Below are 14,938 nucleotides of genomic sequence, written 5' to 3'. Positions count from 1 at the left end.
AATAAGTATCATGATTTTGGACAAATTGCGCACAACATTGCACAGGTCTTATTTTCACGATTTGGACATTCATTCGCTTTCCAAAGCTAATAAACATGTGGAAATGTGAGCAAGCAGCATTTTGTATTCCTAGATTAATTAGTTAGGGAGCGTAAACAAAGTTGAAACTTTTTCTACATTCGAATTTCAATAGCTCCTTGGTCATGTGACCTATTTGACTCAAACAAGGTTCAGAATGTCCACTCAGTGGGCCTACACATTGCAGACCCTTTAGTTTGTCTATTTTCATCTCATGCAATTTTTCAATGTTTTTCAATGTTTCTAATTTCAATAGCTCCTTGGTCATGTGACCTACTGACCTCAAACAAGGTTCAGAATGTCCACCCCTCTGTCAATTTGACCAGCAGGCTGTAACAACATATTGCTTTGATATGAACTTAATATGAGGGAACTAAAAAGAAACAAACACTCACAGTATTGACTCTGCTAGCTTCAGATCTATGCCCAGATCCCTGAGAAGAATGTGAAGTTTACCAGTAAGGAGAACGAGGGCAGTGATGACAGCGGTCAGTGCATCAAGGAAAAAGGTACAGGAATCAGGGCGGCCAGATATGAACAGACAAAGGGACCATGTCTTCTCATTTTGGATTAGCCTTTGATATATAATAGGATAGATCACTTACTTTTGTGGCTTGATAAAGGACAAATGAATGTATAGTAATGTATGGTACAAATCAGATTTGATCCTATTCCAGAGTTATCTATGTTCATTGTATGTGTAATACTGGGATTCCCCTTTTTTCCCTAGTGGCAGCACAGATCCTGAAGATGGCCAAGTGCACTGTGTCCTATGACAAAGACAAAGTGTATGTGAAGCCTAAAAGCCTTACACTTGACCCCTCTGTGAAGCTTGAGGTACAGTAGTTCACACAATTAATGTTATATTTAAGTACCTTGAAGACATTAAAGAGTGACTGCCTTTAAAAAGCAACAAATCCCTTTAAAAATGGACGATGTGGCATCGATTCGAGTCAGAAACAGTTATTCTACTGTCAAAATTGACTACAAAGTGTAAATAGGTTAATTTTGGTCATAAAGTCAGTCTCTTCTAAAACGGAGTTTGGAACATCTGTGCATCACAACGGGTAAATGAAGGTTGGGTTTTGATTCGATGATGTCCATTTGCACACTAACATGGGGTGAACAGCTGCAGTGATTGCTCTTTATCCAATAGCATAGACAGTGAGACAAACCTGACCAGCACCTCCAACTTTGTTTTCATAAGACAAAACATTGCACATTTTCTTACTTGAGAAATAATGCACCAAACACCTTAGTTAGATGTAAAACTAAAACATCCTTGGCAAAAACATCATCATGGTTATTTTATTCTGTGCCTACAGTGTCTCATGGGGGACAAACGTCAAAAACCAAACGGGGATGAAACACACCTCCAAGACTGAAATCTCGTTTTTCTAATGAGCAACAGAAAAACACACGTGCCAATCGGTGTGTTTAGTGGCCCTTAAAAGACAATCTCCTACACCCGATAATGATTTCATTTACCAAGGAGTCTGTGTGTGTGCTAGGCTAGGGAATAACCGTCTTTACTACAAAGTGTAAAGGCATGTTCCAATCTATTTTGAGTTAGGAGTTGGGGTACGTTCAAGAAAATTATGCCATTCGCCTGGCACTTGTCCACCATTACTTATTTTATGGCTGATTTAGTGCTGTACTGTTGACAAGGTGACACATTGTGAACAAGGTTTGTGGCTGTCGCTGTGCAGGTGCACCTTGATGTCTCCACAAAGACAGTCAACTTCATCAATGCCCAGCCCCCAATGCCTGAGGAGCAAATGAGAGATTGTCTGGAGATTAGCTTCTCCAAGCCCAGTTGAGGGGGAGGAGAGGTGGAGAGGTTGGACTATGACATGTACTCTGGGAAATGAAAAATCACCTTCCTCAACACTGGAGGTACAGTAGATCTATTATATTAATCATTAGTGTGTGTGTGTGCATGTTCACTCACACTGCACACTGTCCTAACCCATCTGGACAAGAGGAATCGACTAAAGCTCAGCATTTAACACCATAGTACCCTCCAAACTTGTCATTAAGCTCGAGACCCTGGGTCTCGACCCCGCCCTGTGCAACTGGGTCCTGGACTTCCTGTAGAAGTTGTTGTTTTCCTGTAGAAAACAACATCTCCACCCCACTGATCCTCAACACTGGGGCCCCACAAGGGTGCGTTCTCAGCCCTCTCCTGTACTCCCTGTTCACCCAAGACTGCATGGCCATGCACGCCTCCAACTCAATCATCAAATTTGCAGACGACACTACAGTGGTAGGCTTGATTACCAACAACGACAAGACTGCCTACATTGAGGAGGTGAGAGCCCTCAGAGTGTGGTGTCAGTAAAATAACCTCACACTCAATGTCAACAAAACAAAGGAGATGATCGTGGATTTCAGGAAACAGCCGAGGGAGCAGCCCCCTTTCCACATCGACGGGACAGCAGTGGAGAAGGTGGAAAGTTTTAAGTTCCTCGCCGTGCACATCACGGACAAACTGAAATGGTCCACCCACACAGACAGTGTTTACTACATCACTACACCCTGGTTACACCTCCACACCTGGTGACATTCATTTACTACATTACTACATCCTGGTTACACCTCCACCTTCACACCTGGTGACATTAATTTACTACAGCACTACACCCTGGTTACACCTCCATCTCAACACCTGGTGACATTCATTTACTACAGCACTACACCCTGGTTAATGTCACCAGGTGTGGAGGTGTAACTAGGGTGTAGTGATGTAGCAAATTAATATCACCAGGTGTGGAAGGGGACCTACTGACTGAAATAATAATAATGTGATGTCTGTGGTTGACACCAACTAGAAGTACTGAGGGACTAAAATTGGGATGCAGAGCTGACGTCCTGTCTTCATGAGGCCTCTTTCTAACTACCAAAACGTCAGTGAAGTTCTACAAGAAATGCATTTTTGGAGCAAACATATTATACAAGAAGAATAGTTGGAAAATATCCCTACAATTCGTCCATAACAATTGGCTTATTTCTCTTTACTTTTGTATGTCTCACCAGCTACACTAAAACCTGGTGTTTCCAGTGTACTGTACCACAGTGGTCTCTACTGGAATGTCAACAGCACTGGTGTGGTTAAATTTCACAGCAGCGTACTGGACATCCTCCTCCTGTTTCTGGGGTTGAGACGGTTGGGCAGTGGAGTATTCAGGCACTTCCTGGTTTCTGTGTTGAATGCTGGCGTATTGAACGTTATCCTGGTTGTCTGTGTCCGCTGTCGGTGCTGCAGTATGGGTTATGGCCATGCCTGAGATGTTGTCATACACGGGACTAGAGTCTTGCTGATGAGGAGAGAGGGCAGACAACATGAGAGTTGAAAAATAAAGTAATACCACAGACATTGAGTCCATCTCTTCAAAGACCACTTTAGTTCTCAGTCAACTGATTCCAACACTCACCTGTCCATTGTCTACTGTGTCTCTTCTGTCTCTTGTGTCGGAGGTGGATTTGGAGGCTTTCTTCCTGTTTTGTAAATTAAAGAATGAATGAACATATGAATGGATGAATCAATTCAAATCAATCAAGATCAATTATAAAAAACACAATGTAAAAAAAGAGGTAAATTATTCACTCACCTGAACCACATAAGGACAGAGAGACAGAGGATGAGAACCAGAACAACCACTATGATTCCTATAGATGCATTCTTCACAGAAGCTTGTTTCTCTAAAGCATAAAGAATGATGTGAATGTTATCTGATAGTGTAACTTGAAATTTAAAATAAAAACACAATCTTACCGGCTACAATGATCAATTGAGGTGTAGATATCTGGGCTCCAATTGTATTCTCAGCCTCACAGTAGTATTCTCCACTGTCCTCAGAACTGATGTTAGTGATGCTGTAACTCTGTCCTGATGCTTTTGGTGAGGTTATGTTCTTCTTGTACCAGGTGTATTTGACCACAGGTGGGTTGGCATCACTGCTGCAGGTCAGAGTCACTGAACAGCCCTCCACTATTTTACCAGAAGGACTGACTGATACTGACACTCTCTTTGGGCCATCTAGTGTTGGGAATGACATACAAATGAACACACAGTGTAACCAAAGTATAATACTAGAATTAAATTGGTTAGATTCTATATATTTATTGTACTCACATCTGACAGTGAGAGTCTCTTCAGCAGAGGGGAGATTCTCATGGCCGTTTACAGCACAGGAGTATCTGCCTGTATCCTCACTGCTGACTGGATCTAGGTACAGGTAGTTACTTTTGGTCTTTGGGTTTGTGAGACGTTGTCTGTTCTTCTTCCAGATGTAGGTGGGGTTGGGGTTGTCAGTCAGAGTACAGGTGGTGCTACAGGTCAGTGTCACAGGCTCTCCCTCTGTCACTATAGTTAGAAATTTTGCCTCCAGGCCTGTGATTAAAAACAAACATTATAACCTTATCAACTTACCCAACAACCATTGTAAGCAAATTACACAAGACGTCCATATTATATACAGACTGTCATTCCTAATGTACTGTATAATATCAAATTAAAACAGATTTCCAAAGACTTGAATGTAAACTGATAAAGTATTACAAAATAGTGTACCTGTGACGGACAGCCTGACTCCAGGACTGCCAGAATAGCTCTCACTTCTCACACTTTGAAAGACATAACCTTGTATGATCTGAGTCCTGAATGTAAAACAGTGTGAGGTGTGAGGAGCAAATCTAAATATTAACAAGGAAATTAATAATTTACAACAAATGAACATTGAGAAGCAACTTATTGTGAATTGTTAGAATTGTTTAGAAATGTCTATAGATTGAATAGCAAAGGATAGGAAAAGGATGGTTACTGAAAGGTTAGGAATGAGACCATACCTGTCTCAGACCAGATAAAGACCATCAACACACTTCCTGCTGTTCTCAATGCCATTGTTGCATCTCCATGCAGTCTTAAACAGAACGGTAGACAACTAAAACACACTTTATAACTGGTGAATAACTGCACTTTGATACTTAGCACACAACGGTATTATATATATGTATTGCTCTAAATACATTTCCCCCTCTAATTCTGACCATATCATTAAGGCCAAAGATCCTATCATTATCACAATATATTGTTTATTACTAAAAACATCAAATTAAACACAATGTTATTAGATATTGTCACACGTACTTACAGAGTGAAGTGGAAAGGACTTGTACAGTAAATCAACTGACTAGCAGTGTGTGGAAACAGGAACTAACAGTGTGGTTGGCACATATTGAAATTAGCTGATACAGAGCTGTCCTTCCACTTTAGACATTAACATAGATGATGCTGTTACGAGGAGCGAAGGTGGGGAACCCAAGAGCGGACTCAGAAGAGGAAGTCGGGATGAATGTGTTTATTGAACACAGAGAAATATGAAGTGCAGAACTGGGGTAGCTCAGATGAGTGCAAAAAAAAACAGGAGTGTAGAATGAGGTTGGAGTTGCCTGAGCAGGACAGGGAAACAGGTCCTGAGGGGAATCCAATGTAATGGTGGGGAGTGAAATCCAGAGCAAGGTGGTGAGATGTGGAACAGGAGACAGGAGCCAGAAACAGAGCGGTACTGTAAGGAGAGGACAAAAAATGGTTTAAGGCAGGGAAACAAGCACAGCAGAGCAACAGGATCTTGTGAAAAGACAAAAGGCTAGAATAATAACTGATTGAGCAGAGATTACGTTCTGGCAGAGTGGAAGTGGCAGGAATGGGTGGGTATATGTAGAGATCTTAATTTATGGATGAGTTGCAGCTGGTAGGGATCTGCTCTGACTCCAGCACACCTGTCTTCAATCACACAATTAAACAGAGAGGGAGAGGGAGAGAGAGAACACAGGGAAAGAACTGGAGGTAAAGGAGACACCGGACAACCACCAGAGGGCGCAGCAGGAGCAGATGTGACAGATGCATTCTACCCAATAATGATAATTACAATCATCCTCATTATGATCATTATAATAATCAGAACACCACAACAGACTTATATGGCACTTTTCAAAGACCCAGAGACGCTAGAAGCAGAACAACTGATGATGTCACTTAGGCCTACAGATCTGTTAACAGAGCAGATTGAATAGAACATGATAGAAGAAATATGGTTACTATGATGAAGAATAGATTGCACCTGATACTGCAATTAGGAGGTATCAGGCAATGAGACTAATGTTGTATTACATGCTAGTACATACCACATATGGAAACAGTAATGCAAATCAAAACGTTTTACAATGAGATTCATGTGCAGAACAAATCATCAAATGCAGTACAATCACACGGAACAAGCTATTATCAAGTTGCAAAAAGGAAGCAAGCCTAAATATCCTTTATTGACTGATAATTACTTTTTTTCTTGTTTTTTTCTTAACAAGCTAAAGCTATTTTACCTTGATAAGACGATTAAAGTAAAATAATAACAGTAATATAATGTCGATCATCTGATAGAAAACAAATACTATTTGATCTGAACTCACCTGTCCATTGTCTGCTGTCCTTTGTTGCATCTCCCTCCCTGCAGTCTTAGAAACACAAAAGGTAGACAACTTAAACACACTTTATAACTGGTGAATACCTAAGCCTGATGCAAATAAAAATGCACAATACTGTTGTTTACATCTAAGGACACTATGTCTCTTTTTTTTTGTGCCAAGCATCTTTGGTATGAATCAAGGACACATTTGTTATGCTCAACTTCAAACCAAGGATTTTAATCTGTCATCAAGAAATTAGTCATCAATATATTTGATGGGTAACCTTATTGATCAGTATTAAAACCGTGATACATTTGAGAATTGTATTGTCTAAGGCAGTGGTTCCCAAATGTGTTATAGTCCCGTACCCCTTCAAACATTCAACCTCCAGCTGCGTACCCCCTCTAGCATCAGGGTCAGTGCACTCTCAAATGTCATTTTTTGCCATCATTGTAAGCCTGCCACACACATACTATACGATACATTTATTAAACATAAGAATGAGTGTGATTTTGTCACAACCTGGCTCGTGGGAAGTGACAAAGAGCTCTTATTAGGACCAGGGCACAAATAATAAAATAATTATAATCAATAATTTTGCTCTTTATTTAGCCATCTTACATATAAAACTGTATTTGTTCATCGAAAATTGTGAAAAAAATCACCACAGGTTAATGAGAAGGGTGTGCTTGAAAGGATGCACATAACTCTGTAATGTTGGGTTGTATTGGATAGAGTCTCAGTATTAAGTCATGTTCCACACTGACACTCTGCATGCATTTCGTCATCATGCCAGTGAGGGCTCAGAATCCACACTCACATAGGTACGTGGTTGCAAAGGGCATTTGTGTCTTAACAGCTCTATTTGCCAAGGCAGGATATACTGAGCACAGCCCAATCCAGAAATCTGGCAGTGGCTTTCGATGAGGCTCTCTTGTTCAGATATTAGTAAGTGGACTGGAGGCAGGGCATGAAAGGAATAACGAATCCAGTTGTTTGTGTCATCCGTTTCGGGACAGTACCTCCGTAATTGCGCACCCAGCTCAGTCAGGTGCTTCGCTATATCACGTTTGACATTGTCCTTAAGCTTGAGTTCATTTGCACACAATCATACAATGATGGAAAGACCTGTGTGTTGTCCTTGTTAATGCAGACGGAGAAGAGCTCCAACTTCTTAATCATAGCCTCAATTTTGTCCCGCACACTGAATATAGTTGTGGAAAGTCCCTCTAATCCTAGATTCAGATCATTCAGGCGAGAAAAAACATCACCCATGAAGGCCAGTTGTGTGAGAAACTCGTCATCATGCAAGCGGACAGACAAGTGAAAATTATAGACAGTAAAGAAAACTTTAAGCTCGTCTCTCAATAAAAAAAACATGTCAATACTTTGCCCCTTGATAATCATGTTAAATGAGCGTTACATGGTCGCTGCCCATATCATTGCATAGTGCAGAAAATACACGAGAGTTCAGGGGCCTTGCTTTAACAAAGTTAACCATTTTCACTGTAGTGTCCAAAACATCTTTCAAGCTGTCAGGCATTCCCTTGGCAGCAAGAGCCTCTCGTGGATGCTGCAGTGTACCCAAGTGGCATGGGAGCAACTGCTTGCACACGCATTACCACTCCACTATGTCTCCCTGTCATGGCTTTTGTGTCAGCAGTACAGATACCAACATGAGCATCAGCTACGTTTGGCTACATACGGACCTTAAGTGGAATTCCCATGAGAGAGTAACGGTTAATGTGATTGGATGTTAATTATTTGACTAGGATACCTGTATTTGACATGGTCTTGTTATTTCGCTGAACACTAGATGGTTTAATTTTATTTTTGGCAGTGAAACGAGGCTAATCAGGAGAGAGAAAAACCTCACCCAAATGTATAGGCACTTTGGAAAATGTAAATGGACTGTTTGAAAATGTGAAGATTATTTACATATATATATTTAAAAAAAAACGTGAATCACATTTTTATTTGGCGTACCCCAGGTGGCATTGCGTGTACCCCAGTTTGGGAATACCTGGTCTAAGGTACTGTACCGCTCAGCTCATAATGACTGCTGAAGGCCACTAGATGGCAGGGCCTTGTCATTATTCCAACCTTCATCAAACACGAGATTACAAATCTTTACCAATTTAGCCATGCATCATAAACTGACCTTGAATGGGCTATTTCAGGCAATAAGCTATTTGTTACGTCAGCATAGGAGGGCTACAAACATCCCATAATGCTGATAATTTGATTAGAAATGGCATCATCAGAAATGCACAGCATCTAAGAAACATGTAGGATACATTGAACACATCCCAATTGGCACTCTATTCCATATATAGTGCCCCTCTTACAGTGCTCTGGTCTAAAGGAGACCACTATTTAAAGTGAATAGGGTGCTATTTATTCTCTGTTATTGGCACTCATACATCTCGCAGTGGCCATTCAAGGTTTTTTTCATCATTGAACGCCCTACAACTGCAGTTATCGCCTCCAATCACAGCATGCCATGTCATAAGTCAAGAAGTATGGCTATTTGTAATATTTTTAGATTTTCCCTGACTTAACCCTGACTGTAAATCAATCCCTGATGTGAATATGGAGGTATGAAAGCACCGCCGCTGCTAAATCGTGGCCGCCACTGCGACAAAGCAACAATTCACCAAAATATAAAAAATAGACGGTCAGGGAGAATCCAAATGTTAAAAAAGGACATGGGGACCACATTCATTTTGTTATGTTTGAGTCACTCAGATAACATAAGTCATGGCTAGTTGTGTTGAATTGCAGGAACTTAGCTTTGAAACTTTTATTTTTATCTTAGACCCATGACCAAATGTGTAGAATTGCAGAAAATCAGCTTTACAACTGTAAATGTTTTCTCCGCCCCATGGCAACGTGTAGAATTGGAGGAAATTAGCTTTAATAAAACAGCAACATTTTACCTCTGTGGCCAAGAAGGCCTCTGAAACCTCTCCCCCACCCAACTTTGTCACTGCTGAAAAAAATCCTAGGGGAAACACTGTTATGGCAGTCTAAGCTTTCGTGTGTGCTGTTCCATTGAATTGAACACCATTGAGGACCCAAAACAATGCCCAGTATAACCTTACACCCTGGCAAGATCATTAGTCACTTTAAATCTATCTTCCAGCCCTGGCTGACTCTGAGGGAGGTACAGTAATGAACATCTACAGTACGAGACATTGAGGCTGTGTATGTACTGTGAGACGGTAGTAAGTCATGCTAGGGAGACTGTCTTGTACCATAATTGGAAAGTGAAATGGGGAGGAAAGATCCCTTAATGATTTAACCCGTCTGTCACTGCAGGCAGGCAGGTGCCTCAGAGAGAGAGAGAGAGAGAGACTCCTCTCTCTTGCTCACCTCCGCCTGCCTCCCCTCTCCTGCCTCCCCCCAACCTCCCTGCCTGCCTCAGTGCCTCCTTCTGCCTCCCCCAGCCTCTCCTCTACTACAGCGCCTAATTGGTTGAATGGTGACTGCTTGTCCCTACACCCCTGGATTCGATACAGTATGATCCATGTCGCATGCCAGTGTGAGTTAAGAATGTCAGAATAGATGCATTTGTCCAAATCTCTACAGGGGATATCTTGGGGGATAGGAAGGATGAAGCCGGACTTTGAGCGTGACATTTTTATTCTTCCATTTGGGGGCTCCCGAGTGGCGCAGCAGTCTAAGACACTGCATCTCAGTGCTAGAGTGCAAGAGGCGTCACTACAGTCATTGGTTCTACAGGCGGTGTCACATCCGGCCGTGATTGGGAGTCCCATAGGGCGGCACACAATTGGCCCAGCGTCGTCCGGGTTTGTCCGGGGAAAGCCCTCATTGTAAATTTGAATTTGTTCTTAGCTGATTTGCCTAGTTTAATAAAAAGGTAAAAATTACCCCTTTAACAAACATTTTAGGTGGTGATGTGATTGATGCCCTCGAGTTGAATTTAAGAGAGATTTGCACTGTGACAGGGTAAGATGCTGAAAAGTGTGAAACAGGGAGAGAAATTGAAAGACAGTGTGACAATTGAAGTTCTTCCAAACAGCACATCACCAACCCTGATTAGATTCCCCTTGTTTGGGTTGTAAAGGATATTCCTCATTAAAACGTTTGTTATCTCATTTTGCCAAGACAAGCCGCTGGCACCCTGAATGGAGCCAAAATAAGCCAAATACATTTCCTGCCGTGGATTATTTAGCCTCCACTCAGTCATTCAAATAAGATTAATGTCTCCCCATAGTGAATAATGTATGACTGAAGTGGTCTGCAGGGCCAATTTAGCTGGGCCAACCGGCTGATACAAAACCACTTACTGGCCCATTTGATGCATACATCTTTGGAGTCCGGGTACTGATGAGGATTGGAAAACAGGACTTAACCAGATCAATTACTCCACCAGTGTCATGGCAACATATTGGGCGCCCTAAAATAGGGAGCTATCTAATCTTGCTCCCTCGGCTCAGACTGTGTTGTTCTTTACCCGCCAAATGAGCTGATGGATGCACAAATGAAGGGAGAGCGAAGGGCCCAAGAAGGGAGACACTGTCTGAGCAGTGCAGTCTGTTAGGACGACAGAGGGGTGTGATTGAATGACTAGAGAACCCCAATGTGCTGGGGTCAGCTACTAATTCCTCTAAGGTCACAGATAGGGATTCGGCTGAACATCAGATGGATTTATGATTCTTTGAGGCCCACTTATTCTCACAAGTCAGTCACCACACTGGACACAGGTGTAGGGGTCCTCTTAACGACAGATCGTGACTGAGGATGAACAACTCCGACCTTCAGAGATCTAGGTGACATCCATCCCTCTGTGACAGAACAGTCACATTCATCCCTTCAATATCCATCTTCTGTCTCGTTTCTGTCTGACGCTGTCACATTGTGTACAGACTACTCAGAGTATTGATTAGTGATATACCCACTGTAGCCTGAATACCCATCCACATCGCTCTGGCCAAAAGCCACACCCACAAGTGTTTCTTCTCCACGTTGAGTCAGCATTTGCTTTCCTCCCCGAATCTTTTAGAATGCGAACACATTCTGACCGTTCTGATTTGAAACAAGCTACACAAAACATACAGATGTTATGGGGGAGAGCGAGAGCGTCTCTCTCTCTCTCTCTCTCTCTCTCTCTCTCTCTCATACTGCTGTTCTAGTTTATCCTCTTAGGAATGACTGTAATCTAAGAAAACAAAAATTAATTATATTTTTAAAGAGCTCTTGAGAGAGGAGAGGTATTAGATATCGATCCCTCCTCAAGTCTTCTTTGGTGCGTAGACATACAGCATATTGCAGCGAGAAAGAACATTGCCAAGTCTGTCAATATGTTTAGCCAGCAGCATACCACACTGCATCCCACTGCTGGCTTCCCTATGACGCCATGCAGGGTCGGTCCACTGGATGGGAGACCAGATGCTGCTGGAAAAACTGTTGGAGGTCCAGTAGGGGGCACTCTGGTCTCAGGAGATCCCAGGGTAGTTAGGGAGACATTATCCTGCGTAGTGTGTTGTCTTTTGGGTGGGACGGTAAAATGGGTGTCCCATGGCACTTATCGTAAGAGTAGGTGTGCTAATCTCCATGTCCTGGCCACCACCTAATCATCCACAGCTTCCAGTTGAATCATTCCTCCCCCCTGCAACTCTTTCCCAGCTTGTTGCTGTAAAAGAGAATTTGTTCCCAGTCAACTTACCTGTCAAAATAAATGGTAAAAATGTAATACATGACTTCTAGAAATCCATCCTGTTTAAATATGCTTTGGCGATATGCCAGGATTTGTCCGATAGGGGTAAAGGTTGCGGTGCTCTGAGGTGATGATGTTTTGTAGATGGTGGATGCCATCATGCCAGTCCCTGGGGGAATATCTAGAGTCACACGTAATATCCTCATTCCTTTTGATCTTCATTATACAGTCCTAGTACTGAAGAGACTGGCTATGTTGGACAGGCTTGAATGATTTATAAATTGATAGACAGAAATGATAAAAAAGGACTACAAAATTGTCTCGAGTGACCAGACACTGTCATTCTGTTTGTTTCACACAGACTCTGCACTTCAAATGTTTCCCTATTTTTTTGCAATGTGAGTTGAGATGTAGAAAGACGGTAGTCTAGCACTGCGACACTGAAATGAATGAGATTGGACTCATTATTGTTACACTTGGCATTTCATTGAAACATCAAAAGTGTCAAGTAATGAGCATCTCTTTTGGATAAACCGCTGAGCCACACACACTGATTAAGCTATCTATTTTTAGACAACTTTTCAGTTGAATACTATAGTTTTCCCCAAGAATAGGATCATTCTTTTGAATGCACGATTAAGATTTTAAGATTTCAAACTGCTGGCATGTGGTGGAGAAAGACTAGCGCTTTGTGACATTTAGAAAATTGGATCCCGTGTTAAAAATCAGCTATGGTGAAATTATATTTTAATGAAGAGATTAATGCTAAAATCTAATCCTAAAAAGCATTGCCTCATTGGCGTTATATGAGTATTTGCAGCTTCATTGCCCTCCTAAGGCTCTTCCAAAATAAATACACTCCATTCCTTCAAGTTTAATATGGAATCTGACTCCTCTTCAACTTCCAGCACTGATGCTCCATCTAGCCGCCACCCTATCCAGGGCTCTGGTCAAAAGTAGTGCACTTTATAGGGAAAGTGTGCCATTTGGGACGTAGAAACAATGTGTTGGCTTATCAGACACTCATTGTATGTGACTGCTCCATCTCATTAGTTCAGGTCTGGATGGTAGGCCTGGAGGCTCCAGAGCTGATTTTGGAATAACAGTGACTTCACTGCATGGACTGCCACCGACCAGCCAGGAGACAGGAGAGGGCCTCGTTAGAGGAAACTTTTCAAACGCAATCAAGGTTTGAAAAATGAGGGACCCAAAAGTTTTAGGGTGGGGAACTTTTGGCCCTTTGGTGCGCTGCATAGAATGATAATAATGATTATGCAGATAATCAGATAGAACCTAAAGCTTGGTGCTTGGTTAGCTGATTCATGAGACAAATGGCAGAGGTACAGATGTATGAAGTGTCTGAAAACAATAGACTCTCGCTGCTGTTTCTTTTATCTGAAAACTTCATTTCTGTCCACTTCGTTTCCATTCTATGCCTCGTTTCATTGGTTGCCCTGGCAGTGTCACAGTGTATGATAATAAAGTGTTTCAACTGCTGACTGCTCAGAGATAAAGAGGATTCATCTGCTATGGTACGTTGTTTCAATGTCCCTAGCGGGACGGGACAGGTCACTGTGGAGACCCCGAGCATCCGTGCTGTGTCATCCATGTGTCATCCCTGTATTTGGCAGCATATCTGCCCTGAGCGTCCCTTCCTCTGTTGTACAAAGTGCAGACGTCTCCTCCTGTCTTAGAAATTGGGGATAAACTATTGTGAAAGTGAATTAGGCAAATGGCAATGAGTTATTGAAGCACAAGGCCAACAGGTTGATCTGTGCTTGCTCTATAACATGGATGACTATTTACCCATGCCTGAAACCTCACACTTAGATACATAAAGATATGAACATGCATATTTTTCACCACTTACATCTCATATACAAGCTCATTCATATTTCATACATGTTCTGTTCTATTAATTAATACATACCCACAGTTATAGACATCTGGAGAGTGGGAGGAGACGGTGAGGGCTGTGGTATTCCAAACACTTAGAGAGGGTGTAGTGTTTACAGCAACACCTGGAGCCAGTGACGGGTGTAACAGGGCACACTAGCACAGACAGAACTGCTGCGGTAATTGCGCTCACACCACATTAAACATTGTCAGACCATCTAACTGAATCCTAGACCGCGTAAACACACACACACACACACACACACACACACACACACACACACACACACACACACGCTATTTCAAGCAATGGTGCCTAGAGAGAAAAAAAACAGACACATGCAGTAGAAGGATACATCGATCTCTTGAGCATGGTGTTTAGCTCATTAAAAAGCAACAGGCATTAAAGATCCGCATTGCGTTTCAGATGTGTGTATTAAATCTCTCCTGTATTTTATGCCAGGGTTATGATATTGAGGCTGTCTGATAAGAGCCAGGGTAATGGTTTGCATATGGACTGCTTCCTGTTTCGCTCCCTCCTCTGCACCATTGCGCCTCCCCTGATTTCCTTCTTCAACAGTAATGGCTACCAAATGGTACCCCTGACCCCCCCCCCCCCGTACTAAATAGTAAAGGAGCAAATGTGCCAATGGGTTTTCTGATGCTGTTGCAGATGTCTGTCTGGCTGGCTCTGACCTTCAGGGCTAGCTAAGTCAGTCATTTATGTTGGTTTCCTGAAATCAGACCTCTGTTTTAAAAATGTGCAGAGCAGAGTAAATTATGTGTTGACACATTAGAATCAGATTGACTCTATAA

The 14,938-nt window shown here is 42.1% G+C and overlaps 1 protein-coding gene across 3 annotated transcripts; it reads right to left on the bottom strand.

Annotated features, from left to right (window-relative positions):
* Positions 1 to 1,084: 1,084 nt before the first annotated feature.
* On the bottom strand, positions 1,085 to 5,298 carry LOC110520196 (B-cell receptor CD22). 3 transcript variants are annotated; one of them, XM_090229926.1, is made up of 8 exons: positions 5,232 to 5,295; positions 4,927 to 5,000; positions 4,652 to 4,737; positions 4,214 to 4,471; positions 3,854 to 4,117; positions 3,690 to 3,780; positions 3,513 to 3,576; positions 1,085 to 3,395 (listed from the first exon to the last, which is right to left on the bottom strand). In XM_090229926.1, exons 6-8 carry the CDS (start codon positions 3,698 to 3,700, stop codon positions 3,120 to 3,122), a joined length of 351 nt encoding a protein of 116 aa, XP_090086052.1. In that variant the 5' UTR covers positions 3,701 to 3,780; positions 3,854 to 4,117; positions 4,214 to 4,471; positions 4,652 to 4,737; positions 4,927 to 5,000; positions 5,232 to 5,295; the 3' UTR covers positions 1,085 to 3,119. The 3 variants fall into 3 exon arrangements, with proteins under 3 accessions (XP_090086052.1, XP_090086050.1, XP_090086051.1); XM_090229924.1 differs by having other exon boundaries at positions 4,652 to 5,000; positions 5,232 to 5,298; XM_090229925.1 differs by lacking the exon at positions 3,690 to 3,780 and having other exon boundaries at positions 1,338 to 3,395; positions 4,652 to 5,000.
* Positions 5,299 to 14,938: the final 9,640 nt, after the last annotated feature.

This window comes from Oncorhynchus mykiss, chromosome 3, assembly GCF_057628025.1.
Source record: "Oncorhynchus mykiss isolate SJ-2025 chromosome 3, ASM5762802v1, whole genome shotgun sequence".
NCBI lineage: Eukaryota > Metazoa > Chordata > Actinopteri > Salmoniformes > Salmonidae > Oncorhynchus > Oncorhynchus mykiss.
This window is presented reverse-complemented; position numbering and strand designations above follow the sequence as displayed.

Coding starts and splice junctions, on each gene's coding strand:
- LOC110520196 (XM_090229924.1), bottom strand. CDS start 4,817: ATGTTCATTTGTTGTAAATTATTAATTTCCTTGTTAATATTTAGATTT. Junction 4,472..4,651: donor AGTCAGGCTGTCCGTCACAG/GTACACTATTTT, acceptor TTTTAATCACAG/GCCTGGAGGCAAAATTTCTA. Junction 3,396..3,512: donor ACACAGTAGACAATGGACAG/GTGAGTGTTGGA, acceptor TCTCCTCATCAG/CAAGACTCTAGTCCCGTGTA.